Source organism: Thermobia domestica, unplaced genomic scaffold (genome assembly GCF_964235325.1).
Source record: "Thermobia domestica unplaced genomic scaffold, izTheDome1.hap1.1 HAP1_SCAFFOLD_339, whole genome shotgun sequence".
In the NCBI taxonomy this organism is placed as follows: Eukaryota; Metazoa; Arthropoda; class Insecta; order Zygentoma; family Lepismatidae; genus Thermobia; species Thermobia domestica.
Window position 1 is genome coordinate 157,962 of NW_027656052.1, and position 25,903 is coordinate 183,864.

At 38.9% G+C, this 25,903-nt stretch overlaps 1 protein-coding gene across 1 annotated transcript in view; it reads left to right on the forward strand.

Annotated features, from left to right (window-relative positions):
* The window catches only part of LOC145676757 (bestrophin-4-like), a 90,281-nt gene extending 65,663 nt beyond the window's left edge, over positions 1–24,618 (forward strand). Inside the window, exon 4 of the mRNA XM_081747568.1 lies at positions 24,344–24,618. Coding sequence (XP_081603694.1) covers positions 24,344–24,603 — 260 coding nt within the window. The 3' untranslated portion in view covers positions 24,604–24,618. The remainder of the gene's footprint in view (positions 1–24,343) is intronic.
* The last annotated feature ends 1,285 nt before the right edge of the window (positions 24,619–25,903 follow it).

The following is a 25,903-nucleotide window of genomic DNA, read 5'->3' on the forward strand; positions in this document are numbered from 1 at the left end:
TTTTACATACATGCTATGGTGAAAGTGAAAAGTGAAAAAGACATTCAAGTCCATGATTCAGTTCTTTAAAAGTTGTCATTTGGATTCTTGCATTTTTTCTAATAGTTTCCTGAAGAAGACGTTTTGTACCTGCAAGGATTCTAACTTGAAAAAAAAAAGTTTGTAGCCAATTAGCTACTTCGCCATACAAGTAAAAATGATAATGAACGATGAGCTACTATTGTGCTGCCAAAATGTCTTGAGCCGTGGCAAAAATGCGAACTAAAGCTCAAACCCTCACACACCCACGCGTTGAGCCAATAAGGGTTCAGCTGTTGCTAAGCGAGAGAAAGCGAGTGGAATTCCTTCAGCCGATAGCAGCGCTTGCTACGGAAGACTAGGGATCAAGTCAATGTAGCGTATCTTTAGATTTAAATTTGCTCATAATAAAAGGCAGTACCGGCCCTAGGCAATTTGTTGCCATATGCAATGGTATCATTTGCCGCCTCTGCCCTTTCTCCAGAAATAATAAATCTTAAAAGCCACGATTTTAAGTATGCTACCCTATCATCAACGATGAAGGGGAGGGGAAAGTGCACTTGCAGTTTAAAAGTTCATAGCTCAACTACTATGGGACCTATCGTAGTCGGGTCAAGATATCACTAAGGAACTGGCATGTGAACTATCCAAATATCCATGTTTAAGAATGCTCCCGTACTGGCACCCAATTTTTAGAGAGGTAAATGGAGGGTGATCAAGATCAAGTCTCCCAAACAGCCTCTCTAAAAATGATTGTGCAAGTATCGGAGGTTCTGAAAGATGGATATTTAGACAGTTCATGTACCAGTTCCTTAGTGACGTTTTGACCAGACTACGATAGGTTCCATAGTAGTGGAGCCAAGGGCGCCCATGTTGTGGTTTCCAAGGGGGGGCAAGAAAAGTGACATTTCAAATATAGTTTCAAATTTTGCTGTAACTATTCTAAAATTCTATTGAGTTTTCGATATTCCGAAGTACAATTTCCTCTAGGGGGGAAAGCGCCCCCCTTACCCCCCTGATGGGCGCCCTTGAGTGGAGCTATGAACTTCTAAATTCCACTTATTTTACGTTTTCGGCACCCTATAACCCCGAAACTATCCACTTTTGAGCACAGGTCCATATGAACTTTTTTTTTTAAATTTTGATGTGAGGAACCTGTTTCCAAACTATTGTGAAACATTCATGTAACACCCTGTATAGTCTCGAAAAACGCATGTTTCTATTTGAAGAGCTCTGACTTGCCTCGAATTTTATCTCGTTTTGTGCACAATCCTACTGAAAACTAGTAAAAAGAGGTAATAAGAATTTAGCTGGCAGCATTACGGAAATGTAACTCGCATTGACAGCACACACACACAGAGAGAGAGAGAGGGCAAGTGCTTGTTTTGAAATTACCGTTAATCCGCTCTTTTGCCAAAACAAATATGAAATGATTAAAATCATGACATGACTGAGAAAAATCCTTCCTGTACTGTACCATGGTGGCACTCCTGTCTTTTACGTCTAAAACACAGGACTTGAGTCGCCCACCAGTGTGTTGCATGAAGATTATGCAAAGAAGTTTGCTATAACCAAACTCTTATTGTTCTCCAACCAACGCAAATATGTACCGTGAAGATACACATTGCATGATAACGATGCAATCTCCTCTATGAACAGCAATGTTTGTATGTCGTGCCCATTATGACAGTTCATAGTTCACAGACGTGTTGCACGTGTAAATCCATAGTCATTTGTGTCGTGTGTACCCTATACCCTCATTTATAAGTCGCAGTTTACAATAGAAAGAGTATTGCTCTTAAAAACTAGCCAGATTTTTAAAAATAGATTCACTTACCTGTACGATTTTTGGTAGCCCTGAATCAGGACTGCCAATACAATATTCAGACTTTCCACTAAGTCTAAAACCACAAAAAAGTTATTTAAAACAGTTTCAAAAATACATCCTCTAATACACTCTCTTCTATCATAATCATGATCAGCCGGTAAATTTTCCATTCCACGAATAGCATATTAATTTTACTTTTTACCTGGTTAATTACGAGGGTGATTCGGAAAGTAATGCCTCCAAGGTGATACCTTTATTTGTGTTTGACAGCACCGACATAGATATTAGTGGAAACTTGCAATGTCAGTTACAAATTGGTAGTATTATTTTTCGACATAGTTCCCATTACGGATAACATACTTTATCCAACGCGAAATAAGGTTTTTCATGCCGTCGGCCAAGGGCGCCTATTTCCCTATAACTTTTTTTTGGGGGGGGGGGCATTCATAAAAAATACATATAACAATAAAATACATATAAAATATATATTCATATAAATACATGAGGGCCCACATGAGCTTTGGGGGCCCGGGCTCCCTTGGCCCCAGGATCGGTGCCCTTGCCGTCGGCGAATTTATTATTATGACTGCTGGCGACACCAATGTCGAACTGCTGCTTCTACCTCCGCGTCACAACCGTAGCGTTGGCCTTTATGGTGACTCTTAAATTTGGGAAAGAGCCAAAGGTCGCAGGGTGCAAGATCCGGACTATAGGCAGGATGAGGCAGAATGCGAACAACACTTTGTCAGCAGATGAGACAACTTTGAATTATTTTGGTGGACGAGAGGACGTATGGTCTGCCTATGGTTTCCATCTACTGACACCTCGTTTCCGTATCGTAATGGTGTTTTCACGACTCGTCGCCGACAATGAATCTGATTGCACAACCTTTCGCAATCAGAAATTCAATGACAGACAACCCGCTGTTTCAAACGGATGTCACCACCAGATGACATTGATTGCTCCATTTCTCTGAAACGAGAAGAGATAGGAAGGTGAAACAAGGTACAGTCTATTGCTTAAACATCAGTGCATTAACGATAAAACAGTTCAGAATCTTTGCAGTGTTATTGGCCAAGTAGTGGGTTTAGAGGCATTATTTTCTGAATCACCCTCATATTTTGCTGCGTTTCAAAGCGAAACAAATTTTATAAAATGCCTAATCCGTATACCTAGTCTATGGTTTTAGTAGGAATTGATTCGTACTGGTAATTCAGGTAACCACAGTCGAACATTTTTAAATCTTGGCTCAACATTTACACGTATTTGTGTGTCTGTCTGTCTCTGTCTGTATGTATGTCTGTGTCTGTTCGATGGCAACGTCGATTGTTACACTTATAAGTGATGCTAGTGTCAACGTCTATCGACTTTAACTGCCATCTGGAAAGAATTGATGTAACTATTTGATGGATTAGTATATCCTTCCTTTAGTTCTTTATCTGCGACGTTGCCACTTAGTACAATCCGCGTCTCCACATGAGAACTCGAAAGGTATACAATTATTGAGTTGATTTTAGTTTAGCGTCCCTTTCAGCAGCGAGGCTATATAAGACGTGGGCCTACTGATTAACGTGGAATCCGAATCACATGAGCTCCCGCCGGGAATCGAACCCGGGTCTCTCATGCCAAAGGAGTATATATATATATATATATATATATATATATATATATATATATATATATATATATATATATATATATATATATATATTCGTTGGTAACACGGGTAACCTCAGAATTTCAAGCCGCCTTTAAACTTCGAAAACAAATATTTTTATTAATGTGTATATTTTCTTTGTTCGCATTACTATTTTTTGGTGAATTAGGTACGAGAGTGTTGCGGTGACTGACCATCCCTATCATTAGCATTTGTACATTTCTTCAATGTAACCATTGCACATTTTTTTTTTTTTTGTGTGTGTGTGTGTGTGTGTGTGTGTGTGTGTGTGTGTGTGTGTAGTAACAATTATGAATATGTGATCTTAACTTTGAGCAATATGTGTATATTCTGAGTTGGAAGAAGATGCTGAGGGCGTTTCTAGTAATCAATAGTATAGTTTGATTTAGGATTTAGTTCATCTATGACCATTTAGCCTGTCATGTTTCTGAGGGATGACGTCCCTCGACGAGCACACAATCCGGGGAAAGGGAAGGAAGGAAGCGGCCTGGGACCGCGTACCACCCTCACATTTGCCTGGTGTGAATGAGGAAAACCTCGTTCAGAGTGGCTGGCCTGAAAAAGCGTTTTACACTTTTTCGACCGAGTGTTCTCATCGGGAATGGAACCCGAGACTGCTCGCACCAAAGGCGAGAGAGTTAACGACTATGCTATGTGAGGCCACAATAGTATAGTTTGAGTCAGCGCTGATATGGAAGATCCAGAGACTTGACATATTTGATCTACCAGGAAAGACAAGAGCTATTCGTATTATTGTATATACCTTGTTTTAAGAGAACGTCCATATAATGTTGTTAGGGCTATCAGTAACACCATGTTACCATCCGACGGTGTATAATGTATGTTGCCAACGGATATATATACAGAGACTCACTTTAATATTCGGCCACCACATTTTATTGGCGTTTTATCTTATATTATGAACTAGAGTAAAGTAGAGTGATAATATTGTTTATGCTATATGAAACCTCTATATTTTCTGCAACTTTTTACCAAAATTAAACCATAAAATTTTAACTCTAACGTACAAAAATCATAATATTTCTTCTCAAACACAAAAATTATAATCACTTTAATATTCGGCCACCACATAATGTGGAACTTTGTTGTCGCCTTCTTCGAAGCAAGAAACATGTTTTAATACCTAGTTGGATACCCTTTATTGCGTATCACCTCCTTAAAGTGATTTTGCATATTTCCAGTTATTTTTGTGGTATATTCAGGAGCAATATTGGCTCACTCTTCTGTTAACCTTCTCTCAAGTTTCTCCTTTGATGTTACCGCCACTTTCCGAAATCTAGCGTTGAGTTCATCCCACAAAGTTTCAATGGGATTGAGGTCTGGACATTGTGGTGGAGTTTCGATAACTTTGGGGCAGTTGTACAGAAGCCATTCACGTATAACATACGCCTTATGTTTTGGGTCGTTGTCGTGATAAAACTTAAAAGTCTCGCGGACTCCAAATTTGTCCGCACTTTTCTGTAAAGTCTCTTTTCGAATGCTGAGGTATTGTTCTTTTGTCATTTTAGCATTTATAAACCTGAGTTCATCGACACTGACAGCAGATATGCACCCCCCAAACCACTATGTTACCACCACCATATTTGACTGTTGCTAGTAAATTCAGTTTCCTTAGTTCATCATTAGCCTTTCGCCACACTAGAACCCTGCTATCTGACTTTAAAAAGTTGAATTTGCTTTCCTCAGCAAAAATATCTTTCAATCATTCAGGTTCCTTTTGCACGTAGATTTTAGTGAACTGCAGTCGTTTCTTTCTGCTCATTTTCTTGACAAATGGTTTCTTTCTAGCTACCTTACCGTGGTATCCTTCGTTTCTCAGTACTTTCCGAACAATCTCTGGGTGTACATTTTTTCTACAACCTTGCAACAATTCCGCTGCAATCTTCGGTGCACTTAATTTTGGGCTTTTCTTAACTTTTCTCACACTCACACGTTTGTCTCGTTCATTTAGCTTGCTAAGGCAACCCTTCTGCTTCTCGGATTCTATCCTGTCTTCGTTCTTATAGCGTCGCAAGATAGAACCAACTGTACTTCGTGGTATATTCAAATGACGGGCAATATGCATATTGGAATTCCCCTTTTATGAAGACAAATGACCAGCTGGCGCTATTCAAACGTTGTGTTACAACTTTTTCGCCCCATTGGAAGTGTTATACTGCAAAGCCAATACCCACTCACACTTTCTAACACGAAGACGAGAAATGAGTTATACATACGACGTTCCTTCCCCCAATCATATTGCTCTGTAAACTGGAGACAGCAGTAAGATCATCAAGTGACTTTAGTGGCCGAATATTAAAGTGGCGTTATATGAAGGCAGTTTGTAGAAACATAACAGTTAGTTAGGCATAGTTTGCATTTACAACTTTTACACATTATGAAATAGTACACGAGACATGATAGTTGTTCCCTGTCATCGCTTACAAATTCCTATGTATTTACAATAATGCGTCCTTTTACACAAATGACAACAATATGGGGTGGCCGAATATTAAAGTGAGTCTCTGTATATATAATATAGCCGATTCCGGGAAGCTGAAAAACTTTAACCACCACCACTAAATGATATCGATACCCTTAGCCCGTCACGTAAAAGTGTTTTTGTTCGGGTGTCTGTCAGCGGAGGGTCGGTAGAAATGGGCGAAAATTTGAATGCAAAGTTGGAACTAGATAAACAAACAAAAAGAAGGGAAAATTTGAATAAAACTAAAAGAAAGAAAGGAAAAGAAAAACCAGTTGGTTCCAATGAACTCTGTATGAAACAGAGCCGCGCCTTCTTTGCTGATCACACCCAAAATTAGCAATGTTAAAGAACATCTTACTGGTAACTTGATAATTTTATCAGCATAGGTTCAAGCGCACACTTTTTTTTTTTTTTTTTAATACGTTAATACAATGTGTGTTGACTAATGCTTCAGTGTCCATATATGGAGCCGTTTCATGGTGGCAGTGACTTGCTTTATTCTTCTCAGGGCTCTATCACTTTCAGTTCATGGCTCTATATAAGAATGCTGATTTCCAAATTCATGTTTTGTCATGTCATAGTTCGCTTCTTCACATTCTCAGACATCAGAACTCCAGGAATCGACTCCTTTCAATTTGTTGCAAAGACTCCTTTCAGTTTGTTTCAAAGAGGGATTCGTTTCTTCTGTTCGAATCGTCTCGTTCCGATAAGTTATATAAGTTCCGATTATCTCGAGTTTCTTGGTTTTCCAATTTGATTCCTTCAATCCTCTGGATCGAATCCTTTAGTTCTAATCAATTGAATTATTCCTATTTCCGGTATGGTTCTCCAGTATGCTCCTTTTTTATGATTCCTCTTTTCAACGAAACTAGTCAGACCATTATTACCGACTGAGAATGTATTGCAAAGTTAGTTTCGGTGACAATAAGTAGAAGTGTACAAGGATGGATTGCCATGTTTCGATACATCACAAAGTTTAACTGGTTTCTAGTGCTTGTTTTGTTATATGGAAAGAAGGAATAGAAAAACGAAGAAAAAAGGTTTGACTGTTCTAATTATAAAAAATAGGTTTATTATTTGATTCTTCGTCGTGCGTCGCTCTGAAGTATTGCTTTCATCCGATTTCATCCAAATCAATCCATCAACTGAATCCATTGATTCATTCCGTCAGCTAGACTGAGTGAGTCCGTTTTTTTACTCGTATTCCCTTGAGTGAATCCGTCTCTTGATTCCGTCCGAGTTAGTCCGACTCCTTTCAGAGATTCGGTCCTGTCATTCCACTAGAGAAATCGTTCTTTTGAACGAGCTTGTTCCGGATCTGCTTATCACTAATAACCAGTAATATAGCAACCCAGTGATTTACAGAGGCAGTGGTAGTAGTAGCATGCAAACAAGAACGTCTATGACGTTATTGATCGTTTTGTATGAGTGCACCACTCATTGATCCACCACAATTCAAGTAAAAAGAACCAAAGGGTTTGATCCAAAGGAAGAATCGAATCTTCATTTGGAGGAATCAAGTTGGAAAACCAAAAAACTCGGAATCATACTACTTATCAGAACGAAAGGATTCATTCAGGATAAACGAATCCCTTTTTGGAACAAATTGAAAGGAATCAATTCAATGGAGAGAAGCGAACTATGAAGTGACAAATCATCAAATATTCATCCACTGGCAAACGTTTCTGTACGCCTTTCTCCCTTCCCTCTTTGGCTATTTCTATTTCTCCGTGTCAATGCTCCAAGCATAAAGGCGTAGTCTGACGTTATACATTGGCCGGTTATATGGGAATGTCTACATTAGAGCCACATGTCATAAAGCCTTCCTCACTGGTCTAACGGAGCCGATTTGCTATAGCAAGATGTCTGAGATGATAGGCTGATGATTGGAGGCGAAACCGATTGGGGGTTCGAGTCCCTGTCTTCGATGTTTCTGTGTTCGTGTCCCTCTCATATTGGATTAAGTAGAAAATTATATAAGGTTAATTAGAGAGATGTTTAGATTGGAACTATTATAAAAACAAGAGTGTGTGCCTTAAGTGCACAATGTCCTGCAGGGGACATGGTAGCTCAGTGGTAAAGCGCCCACCTCTGGTGCGTGGGGTCCTTGGTTCGATCTCTGGCCAAGTAAGTTTGTGGTGGATAACATCGTGCCCGTGGGGTTTCTCAAGATACTCCCGTTTCCTCCCATAGTTTCATTCCACCAATTATTCCGTCATCATTCACTTGCCTTAATCATCCATATACTTAATCTAACAGGCATATCGTGAGACGTTAAACGGAGGGATTTCATACATTTTTGTACGATGTCCCGCATTCGATTCCCGATGGGAGAGCACCACAGTAGTTCAGATTCTGCTTTAAACGGTAGATGTCCCATATTGCTTCCGTGCTGACAAAGGACCCAGTCAAACAAGTGACAATGCTGCAGTTGGTCCCTTAACTTACGGCTATAATGTCAAATGCTTTTTACAGGTCAGCAAATTCTGCGTCGATCAGTTCGTAGAATTGTGTCACCAATGTTTTTAATTGATCGTGTCCAGTTTAATTGTAAAATCCGATTATAGGGGAATATTTTTTTAAAAAAAATAATTTATTTCAGTATGTAATGTATACTTTTTTGTCATAATATAATCTATCCCTTTGTGACTAAGTACAAAGTGAATGCTTTCTGTGCGCGTGATCCCCGGGTTCGACTCCCGTTGATGATATGTGCCTCGATACAAACGCGAATAATGTTTTGTTGCCCCTTTGCAACTTACGATTTTGCTTATACTGTCAGGTTTATTGAAGGATAATGAGTTGAGTACCCCACTTAATTATAATTTTGGTAGTACTACACGTTTTTTTAAATAAAAAAAAAGTATCATCCAAGGAGGCAGGGAGAATTTCCATAGTCCTTGCTGTGTTTCTACAAGTTTCGCTTCTCTATTCGAACATAGCGAAACTGGTGTCCACCAGTGATGCCATCTAACTATATATTATCAAGAAAATCAAATTTTAATACGTAAAGCGCCAACAAGTGAATTGGTTAAAACAAAACTAAATAGAAATGCGTCAATTATCAACGTGAACAGGCTTTCTTCCAGAATATTTTGTCAGGAGGAGGAGCAAAATCAAAATGTGAAGGGAATGCACTGGAACTCTAGTTGCTAACGAACGTGCTTTGCACAAGCGTGAAATGTAAGGACCTCCTGGACCTAAATCCAAGACAATTATCTAACTCAGTGACGGCAAAACTTCCCGGAAATATTCCTGGAAGAAACCTTGAAGGTGAATCTGGCGTCAGAGCCTCATAACACAGTGCACGCATCGCCACTGTTGTGGATGTGGCGTATTTTTGTATTCTTTTTGTGGCCGATTAAAGAATGCCAAAGGAATGTAGTGTTCGTGACTGGAGGAGTCTGATGCTGCACAGCGCACATGGAACTAAATGGAACGAAACTGCTTGTGGTCCCACCAAAGAGCTCGAGAGAATCCACGAAATGGGTGGAAGGCAAGCAGCGAGAGGAAAAAAGTCATGAGTCATCCACAAACACTTGACGGAGGTCACTCAAGGCCGGAGCAAGGACCTTCAGATTCAGAGAGCCAGTGCCAAGTTCTGTCAGAACGCAACACGCCTTGAGGCTTCATTGCAATAACAATAATGATCAAATAACATTTTCCTTTTTTTCACCTAAAAAGATTTATTGCGAGGAAAAACTGTTACATAGAATGAAATTTTTGTCGTTAAAACGAGGACATGTTCAGTGGATTATAAATTAAGAGGCCTCCTGTGCTGCAACTTGTCTTCCATGGGCTTCCGTATTCTTATGTTCTTGAACTACCAAGGAAGTCAATGGCTTGGATCCGCGTTGGGGTAGGCCGTGTGTGTGTTTCAGAGCGGTGTGAGGAGACGACGTAATGTAATGTGTGCAGTAAACCGTTATTTCTCTTGTATGTTTACATATAGTCAGTGATGAAAATTTTCCGGAAAAGTTTGAAACGGAAAATTTTCCGATTCATAAAAAAACATATCGTTGTTTAGCCGTAAAATTTATTTGTAATAAAAATTATCAGAAAAAAAGTCTCCTGAAGTGAAAGTCTAACACTTCTTCATTTCTGCAAAAATGTTTCAAAAACCTCAGTGTATTCTACCCTCAGAATTCATCTTTAATCTCACAAAACTTTTCGTCAGTGCAATACACGTAAGACTAAGTTTTCTCATAGGTATAATACATACCTATACTTTTCTGGATTTTCATACTTGCAACATATATAAACAAATAAAGATAATATAAAGTACTGTAAATTTTTGGCTGTAAAGTACTGTAAAAAGTAAAAGGGGCCAATTCCATTTTAAATAACTCATGAAAACAAATACTGAACATTTTCTGAAAATAAATATTTATTCATATATATATTCAGAAGAGAAAGTAAAATATAACTTATTTAAGAAAATAATAAACGTAAAAAGCTGCTCTATCAGCGCTGCGTTCTAAAACCAAGAAGTAATTTCATTTTAATTTACAAAATAAAAAAAAATAAATATTTCTAAGTTATATATGTACTTGCTCTCGAGAATAGTTATTACTTTTAACACATTTTTATACATAATAATAGTAGTTTTACAATACAAAATATCTGCCAATATACTGATTACACAAACCAACATTTATATACGTTTCCGACTCATAAAAAAGTTTTTCAATTTTTCCATACACGTCAAAAAAAATCGATTCATGAAAAGTTGTTTCAGTTGTTCCTACATACTACAGGGAATTTTCTGAGCCATGAAAAATTTCAGATTCTTTAGACGATCCTTTCACTTTAACATTTCTTATGTGAATTCTAAAGTTAATGAGAAATTATTTGATCACTGATATTTGTTTAAAACGGAAAATTTTCTGAAGTAATATGGCGGAAAATGTTCTAAAATGGAAAATTTTCCACCTTACATCACTACATATACTTCAAGAAAAAAGCCTTTACTAAATTCATATCTGCTTCTTTTTGCATCTTCGTTTTGCAATTTCAGAAACTGCTTTTCCTACCAGGGCCGGCTCTATTATATGTGCAACATGTGCATATTGCACGGAGCGACAAAGTTTCGAGGGGCGACAAAATCTGTCATAACTATATTATTTAAAATAAATATTTGTTGTTTGAAACAGATTTCATGATGATGGTAGTTAAATTCACTAAGCTGATCTATTTGAATTCTACATTCAAAAATCATGTTTAGGGCGCATTATTTTAAGGTCACATGGATATGAATTTCTTGATTGTTGTCAAATACAAGAAATCTATTCTTGAACAGTAGCGAACACCTGTTCCATTTAGTTCGTTATCACCGTTTTTGATATGAAGACTAGTCTTGTCATTGTCACAAAAAAGTTCTTTATCGTGAAAGGTAAAAACAAGAAATAAAGATAAAAAAAGCTAGTTACACTGGAATTGCAAGCTGATGTATTGAATTTGAAGCTGATATTGAATTCTATAAAGAGGATTACCATCTTTCCTCTGCAGGTAGTTTGCTTTATGGTTTACTAACATAATAGATTATTATTTAAAGAAAAGATAAACACAACGCGATTGTATTTGTAGTGTTCAGGTCTTTCTGAGTGCGAGTGCACTTTTTCTCTCCTTCATGATAGGGCAGCATACTTAAAATCGTGACTTTTAAGATTGGTTCTTATTTGGAAAAGAGGGATGGCAAATTGCCTAGGGCCGGCCCTGTTTCCTACAACCGTCACGGTTATGTGACTCGCTACTCACAGATAGGGGTACCTAAAAGGAGTTTTTAAGATGAAAGTTGCGCCCATGAGAGTATTTGTAGGGCTTATTTTTATAATTATTGAAAATGGTACAATTAAACTGCTGAATAGTAAATTTGGGGGACAGAATAATCAAATTGGGAAATTGTGCCCAAGCCCTTGGGAGGATGAGTGCCTTTCGGGTTGCCAGCAGTAACAGTAAAGGAACCGATAGCGATAAATGGGTTCTACTAAGTTTCGGTTCCGGACCGATACTGATTTTCCCGAATAAAATGATTCCGCCGCGGAATCTAAGGATATTTTCCGATTAAAAACTTTCGGATTAGACGCCGAATTTAATTTACGGAGCAAATCGGTTCCGTGATCAAAACCGAATCTGATATTGAGGCGGAAGCGAAATTACAGAGAAAACAGAAATAGGTTTCGTAATAAAACCATTGTAGGTGGTTTCCTCGCGTTATCATGATAGTATCACTACGATCATGATAGTTTCAAAACATAATTTAATGTGATTTTTTGTTTTAGTTCCATGAATTACGTTGTCTCCCCTTCAGCTTGATTTTTTTAAAAATAGAATCTTAAGAAAAATGTTTGGGACTGGGACTTTCGAATTGATTGATTGATTTCTTCTGACATTTTTAATCAGCAGCGGGACTATTTAGGATGGGATCTACAGTTTAATATGCGTATATGACTACCAATAAATATATTACAAATATCTTAGAGCCACTCTTACCCTATTAAGATACATTCATCGTCCAGGAGACAATCCATTCGTCCCAAACGACCTTTCTGGACCCACTAGTGATTTAGACATGTTTCTACCTTTTTTTTCTTGTTATTGTTTGCCAAGAATTGACGTTTTATTTGTACTCAATTGATAGGGTCTAGATCTATAATTACTAATGTAATAACAACACTTCTGTCTACCTTTCTCAGTTCTATGTGTTTCTCTGTGTTGCTGCTTGGAGCTTAAAATCGTGTTCTGTGGCGTACACAAGGCGCAGGTTTCGGAGATTAACCCGCCTCTTGAGCAAGATATTATGGAAAAATAAAAATTTACTGTATTAGGATACATACAGTATATGCACAAAAAGATCACGCTTGGCCTGAAAGAATATGGGATTGAGTGCTAGAACCGCCTCTAGATGGAATTCTGCGTACGCGCTGGCTACTGAGACTCTGAGTATTGGCGATTGAGTTGAATTTGGCGTCCCTTTCAGCAGTGGGGCAATGAGACGTGGACCTGCAGTTTAACACGGAATCCGAACTATATGAACTCGAACCCGGGCCTACTACACCAAAGGCGCATACGCTAACCGCTTAACTACGAGGGAGCTCTGTGTATCGGTGGTGTTAAGCTCAATCGTGTCACTGACCTCCATTAATTCTCACTATCCCGATCCCACAAATTCCTCCGTTACATGTCATTTATCATTGTCGTAAAAGTACGACGTTGAAGTAACTAGAATTACTTTATAGCTGGTGGGTATAGTAACTTGGCCTGTATCAGTAATTTTCTATGAAAGTGCTCTGTGACGACACACTCTGCGGCTCCCCTTCTTCTCTAAATCGTACGAAGAGAATAGGGAGCTAGCAGGTAACCTGATAAAATAGTAGAGTCAGGCAAACAGTAACAACGGTAGTTTTGGTTGATGGTTTTGCAAGCATACTGTTCGTGGATTTATGGCTACGCGTATACTGCCAATACTCGCTCCCCCTCCCCTTCCTTCCCCTCCCTCCTATCTTCAGTATTTATACTTTTCTCAGATTGTTCCTGCATTCGTTGTTCTGTGGTAAACTCATGTAAGGCGGTTTAGATTAAGTTTAGCTTAACATTCCCTTTTAGCATTGAGACTATTCGAGACAAACCTACTGTTCAAAATGGGATCTGAAATTCTGCTTGGGTATGTATCCGAGGCAAATATATCCTCTGGAAATCGAACCCGGGATCATATGCTCAGAAAGTACACAGATTCTTCCCAACGAGGCACCCGTAAAACAAACCGATCCTAATCGTAATATGTGGGGAAAAAAATCAACATCCCTTGATTTTGCCCTTCATGCTAAAGAATACTGATAAATATATTTTGTCGGTATTCTTTAGTATGAGTATACCGATAATCATAATACTTAAAGCGAATTATTATGAAATTGTAGGATGAGAATGTGGGAGGGAACTGGAGAATCCTGAGAAGATCCACGGACACTGTTGTGTGCCACAAATTCACATGGCCTGGGATACAACCACGGTAGCTCCTATTTAAAGTAAACGCTCTGCCACTGAAGCACTGTGCCTCTCTCACTTTATACACTGTGCAATCATTGTAATATGTATTATTGTGTGCTGTCTCGATTCATCTGATTTTTAAGCTATATGTATTCAGTACTGCCCCAGAGATATCCATGTCTCATGGAAGTTAACATAAAAAATATATTACTATATAAAGTAATTTTTTAAGGCTGCTAGACCATGTATCATATAGCCTCGATATTGCAAAGGGTTGTTTTTAATCTCCAAACAATAAGAAGCAAACAAATAGCTTCATTTAGTTTTTAGTAGCTGTTTGGGTATACTATGGCCGTATCCAAATTCAATAGATTACCATCACCTTTAATGAAATTAGAGAACGGGATATCCTACAAGAAAAACATTGGTTTTAATGTTTCAATCATTGCATGGTGTCCAATAAATCAAAGACCTTCCCTTGACTTGAAGAACGTTGTTTGGTTAGCAATGGCGAAACCAATAAATTTCTCTTATAACCTCTCCAAATCATTGCCAAAACCATTGGTGTTGTGGATTGTTAATTCAAATTTATGAGTGGAATCAAAAATTGGCCCATAGGGGTCACCCAATACGTGAATATTGCTCAATCATAATCATCACCATCAGTCAGCAGTGTTACTTGTGTTGTTTGTGGTTGTTCTTGCACGAGGCAGGAAAGTTGTCCAAGAGCGTGATCCAACAACGAGGTCGTTCATTCAGTTGCTGTCGAACATTTTCAGCAACACCAATCAGGAAAATGAGTCACAATCACTTTTCGTGGAACGGAACTGTTTTGTTCCGGAACGCGGAAGTGAACGAATATTGTCACTGTTAGAGTCGTGGATTTATTTATCGATGTTTAAACGCGTTCTATTTTTTTTTTTTTTTTTTTAAGGATAAACAATTAAGGAAAAACTCTTGAGATATGGGAATATTGGAAACAATATTGAAAAGACAGAAACAATTGGCGATTGAATGAATCGATCTATATATTAATTATAGATATAGGAAGAAAGTGGAACGTGTAACTTTGCTTCACAAGGAGGGCCGTGGTTGTCCAGTATTAGAGCATTCAATTGAGGTGGATGGAGTCCGTGGTTTGATTTCAGCTCTTCACAAATGGGCTTATTGGTGGATTTTCGATAGCCCAGTCAGCGCGGAATTGATTGATTTTACTTTTTTTTTTTTTCAGAAGCGAATCTATATAGGACGACACCTATATATAGTTTTCGAATCAAAATCACTCGTGGATTCGATACTCTTGTACCTGAAATGGAACCCTAAACCTCTTGAACCAAAGATGATACCCGCCCTAGCCACTAGTTCTTTTTTTAAAAAAGGCTGTCAACGAGGAAATAGAAATCAGAATTAAAACGGGAAATGTATGTTATTACTCTATACACGTTTTATCATTGTGGCTGACATTAAGAATGTAAAGTGAACACTTCTAGAAGTATAATTCTGTTACTTCGTCCTATTTATTGAAGTTCAGCGTTCCTCTTCAGCATCGAGGCCTTATGAGGTAGAATTGGAACGACTGAAATGAATTTCATACTCTCCCACCGGAAATCGAGCACGAGACCACGTGCATAGAAGGAGCATGTACTAACGACTAGACCAGCGGAGAGGACTTGCATGTCGTATTGTATGGATGTGGAAGTTAGACTTTGAAGCGAGTATAAAACAGGAAGTGGGTTAAAAAAAGACTTTAGAAAAAATATTTTGTAGGCAATGTAGATGAATGAATGAACTGGTTAGAATATATCACGGTGGAAGTTATACTTCAGGCGAGATACCTTTGCCCCTCGGAATAGGCCAACCGGCTTCCCGGACTTAAGGTAATATTGAGTTGAGTTGATTTTAGCGTCCCTTTCAGTAGTGAGGCTATATGAGACGGGACCTACTGATTAATGTGGAATCCGAACCACATGAGCTCCCACTGGAAATCAAACTCTAACCTAAAATAAATTGTGATTGCTTGCCACTCGTATGCATTACACTTCCTTGAGCAAATAGTGTTTCAGTACACTTTCCCCCCTGCCCGCCCAGACAAGATTTTCCTTAAAAAAAAATTGCTATAAGTTTCGAATATCGCAAGTCTTTGAATGCATAGTCATGGGGGAAGCTGGAAGAAAAAGACCCTTGGGTAGACCAAGAAGAAGAGAGAATAATATAAAGTAGGATTTTTAAGAGATGAATAATAATTCAAACTAGTTTAATCTGACATAGGATAGTATCCAGTGGCGAAGTTTCACTTCTATAGAAATAAACTTTTGGGTTCCATAAGCTTTAATGTTAGTGCGGAAGTTGAATGCTCGGTAATGGACATAATAAAAAGAGGCCCGGTTATTACAGAGCTTAAAACTAGTAATTTATTTAATATTATTTCGAATATTTATTTAATATATACTAGAATATGCACTGTGTTCCTCGTGATCAAGTCCCTCATGCGCGGGCTGTTTGTGTCTGTGATTTCGGGTTAGGTTCCCGATGGGTTCCTAAGTTTAGGATAAATCTATGTAGTATTGTAATGTAATAAAAATCTTTCAGTTTTACACCCCACTGTGATGTCATGTACGCTAAAGGAGACGATGGTAATGAGAAATGAATAAAATGGTGGAATAAAGAGAGAGGAAACGGGAGAACTCTGAGAAAACCCACATACACGGCGTTTGCCCACGACAAAGTGTATGGTATAGGCCCGTCTTACAATTCCACGATCTTAATCCAATTATAGATTACCTACATTCTAATTGTTCGATCTTATTCATTGTTTATTTATTCATACGAAAGTAAAAGATAAATGAAAGAAACAAAATGAAGAGGAGCGTGGTGTGCCTTAAGTAATCGAATAAAATTATCGCTAATAAAGAAAGGAAAATAAATAAAGATTCTATCCCGGGATTCGTTTGGATGAGTACAGGGAAAACTCGGGATTAAGGACCTTAGTGAGAATAATGACTCACCTTTAGATTGCAAAGTGCCAACGAAAGCTAAGTGCCTGTCAAGCATTTTGGAGCCCATGTTGCCATAACTTTTTTTTATTATTTATATATTAGGAATCCATTCTTGACACCAGGCTAAGGGAGACGGTGACGATGACGTAAACGATATTGATGGAATGACTAAACTCTGAGGAAACGGAGCAACTTAAAAAAAAAATGCATTTTTGTTCGTTACAAAGTCCACTTGGCTGGACCTAGGATGGAACCGTGAATCCCATACGTCAAAGATGAACCCTCAACTACTCAGCCTGGAAGTTTTGTCACATAATTTGAAACACTCTGTATATACGAATATACACATTGAAGACTGAGTGTCTTCACGTCACCATAAATGCACGCAAATATATGAACACATTTATAATGTTGGTGCTGCGGTGGCTCAGTGGTAGAACGTTCACCTCTAGTGCATATAGAGTCCTTGGTTCGATCTCAGCTCGCGCCAAGTGAACTTCATGGTGGACAAACACCATGTACTTGGGTTTTTCTCAGAGTTCTCCCGTTTACTTCCACTTGCTTAATTCCGTCTTTTCAGTTATTTCTCATCAGCACCATCTCCTTTAGCCTAGCCGGCATAAACGTGGGACATAAAACTTAAAGATTTCATTTTTCATTTATATTGTTGACATTGGTACGTAAAAAAAAAAAAAAAAAATCGATTATTCAACCATGTAAGAAGACATTAGTGAAGGGAGAATTCACAACAGGATTTAGATTTCTGGGCTTTCAGCATCTGTGACCATGTAAGCCCGTCACGTGAGGGATGACAGCTCTCGGCGAGCACATTATCCGGGAAAAGGGAAGGAAGGAAACGGCCTGGGACCTATATCTTAGGTACCATCCCGGCATTTTGCTGGTGTGAATGAGGAAAAGCCAGGAAAACCTCCATTCAGGATGGCTTGCCTGAAAAAGCTTTTTACACTTTTTCGACGAAGTGCCCCCACCGGGAACTGAACCCGGAACTGAAGGCGAGAGCGTTAGCGACTATGCTACATGGGGCCACAGAATTCACAACAAAGCTGTTGTTCTGTGTCAGGCCCGTAGCCAGTCCAAAAATGTACGGGGGGCCGGTAGAAGTTAAGGAGGCCCGACCCAACCATATTATAGTTCATTTGCAAGCCTACCGTGAAAATTTTAGGGGGGCCCGGCCCCCTAGCCCCCCGTGGATACGGGCCTGTTCTGTGTAATAAATTATCCTAGACAATTTGGCACACGCTACTAGGGTTTCTCAAGAAACAAATTGAAAATCCAGTATAAGCCCATATGCTTTGGCGAAGGATGCATTAGAAAAAAGACAAGAATTATATCACATTAGGAATAATAAATTTATCCCTTACAACTGCCAAGAATTCTTTACATTGAAACATATTTGTCATTTACTCCCTTTATATTTTTAGCACAGATTGAATAAAAAGCAATAAATATTAGGGTATATCCTATAGAATACCGTTACAAAGTTTTAAAATTATATTTAAAAAAAGATTAATCATAATATTAATAACATGAAATCAGAAAAAAATAATAAATTGGAACTGGAACAGTCACAATTTACTAATTCCTTGTAACTGGTTCTTTCAGTTAATTCCGGTTCTCATGGTGCTGCTATTGTACGTTGATATTGTTTTTAATGCAAAGTGCTGATGTATGTTATAAACGTTATAAGCATTTTCCCCGATCGCAAACACCTTTTCCAAGGGCTTCCAGCTGAGACGGTGTAATGGGCTATCCGACAGGCCAAGCACGCCCGGGACGGGAGTTCAAGTGCTTATAATATGGCCTTGGAAACTATCACATGGTAACAGTTAAATGGCGGGCGATCACACAATTACAATGGATTCTGCAGACAAGGCTGACCATTGGCCAAGGAGTAAGATTTTACGACGTCTTTCTAGTTTAGTTTAAATTACTGGATAATGTTCACTATGATGGATGCTGAATTTCGTTTAATTCATTACGAAAATTGAATGGTTTACTTTTTCTTGGATTGATACTGTATCATATTATCATGAAGCTAATGCCCAATATTTTCCTCCAAGTATTGAGACCCACTTTGTAAAGCCTTCCCAGTAACTTATTTAAAATATTTAGGAGACACTTTTCTTTCTCTTCCGTGACTTCTTTCTTGTCCGTTTTCTGAGTTTCAGTATTAAGATTACTTAAGAGCCTGACATACTAAAAATAATACAAAATTTACCATTTTTATTTTGCTTGTTTTTCATTAGTGAAAGATGATGAAATGCAACTTACTACAATTATAGATAATGTTATTCTACAACAGAAAATATGAACGTGAAGAATTTTCAGTGTTGCCATCCATAGAAATTACAGTGTTGCCAGAATAACATTTTCCCCAAAATCTAAGTTAAGGCAGCGACTAGGGGAAAGAACTCAACTTCATTTGAGGGGGCCGCGGTGGCTCAGTGGTAGAGCGTTCACCTCTGGTGCTAGGGGTCTCGGGTTCAAACCCTGCTCCCGCCAAGTGAACTTTGTGGTGGACAAACACCGTGTGCGTGGGTTTTCTCGGGGTTCTCCCGTTTCCTTCCACTTTCTTCATTCCACCATTTCATTCATTACTCATTATCACCGTCTCCTTTAGCCTAACCAGCATAACCGTGGGACGTAAAACTCAAAATTTCATTTCATTTCATTTCAACTTCATTTGATTACGTATTACGTTGTTTTGGTATCCTGTAAACTATATTTTAAATAACATTATTATTTAATTTTAATAACTGTGTGTTAAAACTATTTTATTTATTACAAATTAAATACAACTATTATTTAAAAAATAGTTCACAGAATACCAAAACAAAATGATACGTAATCAAACGCAGTTGAGTTCGTTCCTCTAGTCGTTATTTTAACGTAGATTTTGAGGGGAATATTATTCTGGCAACACTGTAATTTATATGGATTGCAACACTGAAAATTCTTCAGGTTCATATCTTCTATTGTAGAGTAACATTATCTATGATTGTAGAAAGTTGCATTTCACCATCTTTCACTCAATGAAAAACAAGCAAAAGAAAAATGGTAAATTTTGTATTATTTTTAGTGTCAGGTCATTAAGATTGAGTTGGTTTCTATGCACGTGGTTACAAATTCAAATGATACTGGGGAGCTCCTTCGTGGCTAAGCGGTTAGCATACGCGCCTTTGGCGTGGGAGAGCCGGGTTCGATTCCCGGCGGGAGCTCATGTGGTTCGGATTATACGTTAATTACTAGGTCCACGTCTCATATAGCCTCGCTGCTGAACGGGACGTTAAACTCAAAATCAACTCAACTCAAATGATACTGGAATCAAATCGAATCATTCAGTTCAAAGTCCCTCAATTATTCCCTTTAGGCTAAGGGAAATAGACGATGATTAAGGCAGATGAATAATGATGGAAGAATTGGTGGAACGAGAAAGTGGAAGGAAATGGGGGGAACCACGGACATGGGGGGGATAAGACTCTTTGTATAAAGCTCCCGACTATTGGTTCAAATCATACTGTAATTTTAGTATACTTATAATCTCAATGTTTCATACAGACGTAAGTAAAAAAGTAACAGTGTCACGTGTACAGTTACGTGAAGAAGTTTGAATTATATGACGTGATATTTTCTCAATTAATTTTGAAACCGGAAGTTGTAGTAGATTGCTACCACTTTTGGTTTTAGTAGAAAGAGCAGAGTGCAGATGGAATATATTCTTGATACGCTTAATTACAGAAAACCATTTCTTGCTATCTACCGCCGATTTTACTCTAGAGCATTTAACATTAAAACCGGAAGTTGGTGATTTTTGCCACTTCCGGTTTTAATTAAGATAGAAGGTGGTGTATATATACTAAGAACGCTAAATCAATGCCGAAAAGAGAAGCACGGTAGTTCAGTGGTAGAGCTCTTACCATTGATGGAGTCCCTAGGTCGATCCCCGACCAAGTAAATTTGTGGTGGACAGCATTTGTCCGTGGGTTTTCTCGAGGATTACTCCTGTTTCCTCGCACATTCTCATTCTATCATGAGGCGTTAAACTGAAAGATTCCATTTTCATTTCATTGTTTGATCCCAAAAAAGGGCTTCTGACTATCTCTTATCATTTTTCCTGTATGCAGTTCATTATTTAACCGGAAATTGAAGTGAAACTCTATCACTTCCGGTTTTAGTAGAGAGTTAAAGATGGAAGTGAAATGTGTTCTTGGGACCCTTAACATATTACAAGAAACCGCTTTTCGCTATCTATTAGTGTTTTTGCTCTCTAGTGTCGGGTTCGATTCCCGGTGGGGACACTCAGTCGAAGTGTAAACCGCTTTTTCAGGCCGGCCAACCACCCTGAATGAGGTTTTCTTGGGTTTTCCTCCTTCACACCAGGCAAATGCCGGTGTGGTAGCTAACTTATAGGTCCTTCCTTCCCCCATCCTTTTTTCCGTCCCTTTTCCCGGATTGTGTGCTCGCCGAGGGACGTCATCCCTGAAAACGTGACTGGCTAAATGGTCTTAGATGCCGAGAGCCCAGAAATCTAAATCTACTGATCAACGTTGAAACCGGAAATGGTAGAAATCAACCATTTCCGGTTGAAATATCGCCTCAATTAATGGAATTTATTCCTAATTTTGACTCCTCCACATCCTGACCAGAATTGATGGTAATCTATCAAGTTGTTCTTGATTTTTTTTTTTTTTTTTTTTTTTTGTTTCCCGGGTGGACACATACACACTTACAGGCATACACATATATAGACAGGTTAAACATACAAAGGAGTTTAGGTAAACTAAACATTATTATTATTATTATTAATTCTACAATGGTATTTTCATATAATGAAAAAACACACCCAAAGACGAGATATATGCATATTAATTGATTCGTTGAGCTGAACAAAATTATATTCTTGAGAGCAAATCCTCGAACGTAATTTTTGTTAAAATCGACAAACTATTTTTTTTTTTTTTATGACGCTAAGAAATGTGTCATTTGTAGCCATCGTATTAACAGGCAGAAGAACACGCCATCTATTATGGTAAAACTTATACTAAAACGTCACCTCATCAACCCTTTTCGTTATTACATATATACTGTGCTTAATGATAAATTTGGGTTATTGTAAGAGGCTAAGTCCAAAATTATGCGCAATTTAGCTATAAACTTTTTTTTTTTTTTTTTTTTTACATTGTCCATACTGATCTCTGTCCTCGCTTATTTTATTGTTATGCTCTTATGGTCATGCTATGAAAGCTTGATCTTAATTCCTCCATTTGTCTTCCTTTTGTGGCAGATAGATCATGGCCGCTCCATGGAAACATTCAAAAATGGTCGCACAAGTGTGATGCGCGAGCAGTGGCGTATTTACGATTTTGTTTTGGGGGGGGGGCTTTGCGTGAAAATGTGAAAATGCTGCAAGATATTTCATATACTTTACTATAGTAAGTAAGATTTCGGGGGGGGGGGCTTAAGCCCAGCAGACCCCTAAATACGCCACTGTGCGCGAGGAAGGGCAATTTCAATGCTTCAATCCATTCGTAGACACTCCGTTGCGGCAAGACACTGTTCCCGTATTATGCTAAAAGTCTTCAATGGCTTGCGGTTCCTGATACACCTCCCGACCACAAAAATCGGATCACTGTGCAGTGTTCCTCTTTGGTGCAAACTTCGAATGGAGCCAAGGGCGCCGATTTATCTGTATATTTGGGGGGGGGGCATTCAGATGCAGAAAGTATATATTAGGGATGGCCAGAACCGGTTCCTGGTGGAACCGGTTTTCGGATCTGAACGGATCTGGTTCTAAAAGATCCAGTTCCGGAACCGGTTTTTCGAATCCAGGTCTGGAATCGTTTTTTGGATCCAGGTCGGGAGCCGGTTCTTCGGATCCAGGTCTGGAACCGGTTTCCAAGATCCGGTTCTGGAGCCGGGTTTTCGGATCCATGTCTGGAACCGGTTCTGAAAACCGGATCTGCAAGAAGTGGTTCCTCGCGGAAACGGTTCCGCTGGAACCGGAACTTCGTGGCCATCCCTATGCTAAAGCCGAGCTGTTGGCAGGCGGTGAACAGTGTGCTAGATGAAATGGTGGAAGCGACAGGCAGGCGCCCAGGCTGCGGCCGCTAATCTCATTTGGCTAAACAAACTGGGTAACTGGCAAACCCATTGGCAAACACTCACTGGTGGACCAAATATATTTTTTTAGAGGGAGCACAAGTGGGTCTGGGCGGGGAGGGCATAAGCATATGGTCCTGTTGGCAGTGTTTTGAAGGTGAACTTTGTGCCTCCTTTACGGGTCTTTGGGGACTTTCGGATCCAGGTCTGGAACTGGTTCCTAAGATCGGGTTCTGGAACCGGGTTTTCAGATCCAGATCTGGAACCGGTTCCTAAGATCCGGTTCTGGAACCGGGTTTTCAGATCCAGATCTATAACCGGTTCCTAAGATCCGGTTCTGGAACCGGGTTTTCGGATCCAGGTTTGGAACCGGTTCCTAAGATTCGGTTCTGGAACCGGGTTTTGAATCCAGGTTTCTCGCCAGTGAACTTTGTGGTGGACAAACACCGTGTGCGTGGGTTTTCTCGGGGTTCTCCCGTTTCCTCCCACTTTCTTCATTCCACCATTTCATTCATTACTCATCTTCACCGTCACCTTTAGCCTAACCGGCATAACCGTGGGACGTAAAACTCAAAGATTTCATTTCATTTCATTTGAATCCAGGTCCGGAGCCGGTTCCTGAACCGGTTCTGGAAAGCGGATCTCCGAGAACCGGTTCCGCCGGAATCGGAACTTTGTGGCCATCCCTAGTATATATGTGAGGATTTTGAGACAAATTGCATTCAAATTATGCCAAATATTGTATATTCATAACTACAATAGGGCCCACATGAGCTTTGGGGGGGGAGGTTCGGCGCCCTTGAAAGGGAGCGCCCGTGATCTCTCTGCAGCAAAAGGAATACAAATGGGGAATTAGGATCAAACTTTCATAGCATGACTACAACAGCATAACAATAAAATAAACAAGGACAGAGGTGAGTACGAACAATGTAAGAAAAGTTAAAGCTACATTGCGGATAATTTTTGACTTACCCTCGTTTATCACTAACTCTTGAACTTCAATATTAAATATTACTGCTTTCAATCAGTATTTTTTTTTGAGTTGTAGGTATTTCTTGTATCAATTAGTTTCATGTGTGTACTTTGAGGCAGAAACTGTATATGCCTCGGTTTTGGTCTATGAGCTGCAGTTCCTATATACAGAAACATTAGTGATACCATATAATCTTGTAAATCTTTGGATTGAATACAGTTTTGTTTTATTATCTTCATTTGATTTTCTTTTGTTCAAGGTTTGATGATGGAAAGCGAAAAGAAGATATTCGACCTTATGGACGAGAAGAGTTCCATGTCCAAATATTGGATGCCGCTCGTGTGGGCGACGAATATCATAAACAGAGCAAGGAAAGAAAGTCTAATTCAGAACGATCACGTGGTTCAAACGATGCTCACAGAGCTGTCTGATATCAGGAAAAGACTCGGGAGTCTCATTGGATACGATACAGTCTGTGTACCTTTAGTTTACACTCAGGTAAGAGTTTTTTTTGAATGAGTATCCTTAAGTGTATACCGTCTTATGTAGTAATAAGTAATGTTGGGTTGCATACTGTGATGGAGTTGTTTTCAAATTGCTTGGTCACGACATAGGACAAAAATTCACAATCAATACTAGCTTTGTAATAGTTATTTATATGCGTACAAACTTTGCTGTTTTTAACCAAGGTAAATTAAATTCTGCAAAGCAACTACTAAGCTTATGAATATAAAAGAGTGTCAGGATCGGATTAACCCATTTGGAGGCCCCTGGTAAGAAAAAATATGTGCTCCCTGCTGACTTCGCCTAATACTTTTCTGTGAAAGTACAGTAGGAAGGTTAAGGGAATATGTTTCATATTTTTGGTCATATTTTATTTTATGATGATGATTATATCTTCATGATTCTTTTTAGATAGATAGTTGAGATTTTGATCAGAGTGGAGGCTCCTTCCATCTGGAGGCTCGGGGCTATAGCCCCCTAAGCCCCCCCCTTAATCCGACCCTGGCCATACCCTTTTATAGGGAAGTGATCCTATCGGAAAAGACGAAAGAAGAAATGAGAGATTGATCTAAGCTTTCCTGTCTGATTTTAGTGTGCAAACTGATGGGAATTAGCGAAAGGCTTGTTAATTAAGAAGGAAGTCAGTGTGTGCGTGTATAGCATATAATGGAAATATATCAAGTGAAATCTAGTATTAAAAGAGATATAGTGTTGAAATAGTATAAGCGAGAATGTCCTTAATTTGATTTCTTCATTTGTCATGCCTTAAAGACAGTTTGAGATAATAATTAGGTTCAGCGACCCACTTATTACCTGCAACATACTGTACTGTGTTGGTACTAACGAACATGGAACTCAAGGAGTGCAAAGGTTTATACAGTCCATGTTGGTATGATCACGTGTGTTTTCTGCGAGGGAATTATCCATCTATCTCTGATCTTTGTGAGAAAGTCTTGTTGGGAATTCCCGCGTGTTTGATGAACTTGGTTTACATACTGCATTATGCAACGTATACGGTAGAGGAAAAGAAGAGCTCGAAATGGTTGGAATGAAAGTCTCGGTTGCAAGGAGGGAGACACTTTTTCTTGTGTTATTATTAGAAACTATTCCTGGTGTGAAGGACTTGTGACTCAGAGTGCAGTACCCATAGTTACTAAAGCCTGTGACAAACATCTTGGCATTTCAGCTAAACGAATAAAACGCAAACTCTGGCACGACGTTGCCAAGTCGTAAAGGGGTGTGGCTATGTTAAGCAGACAAACTACAGCGCGATCAGGTGGCAGGGGATAGACATGTATGTGTACAAAATAAACAT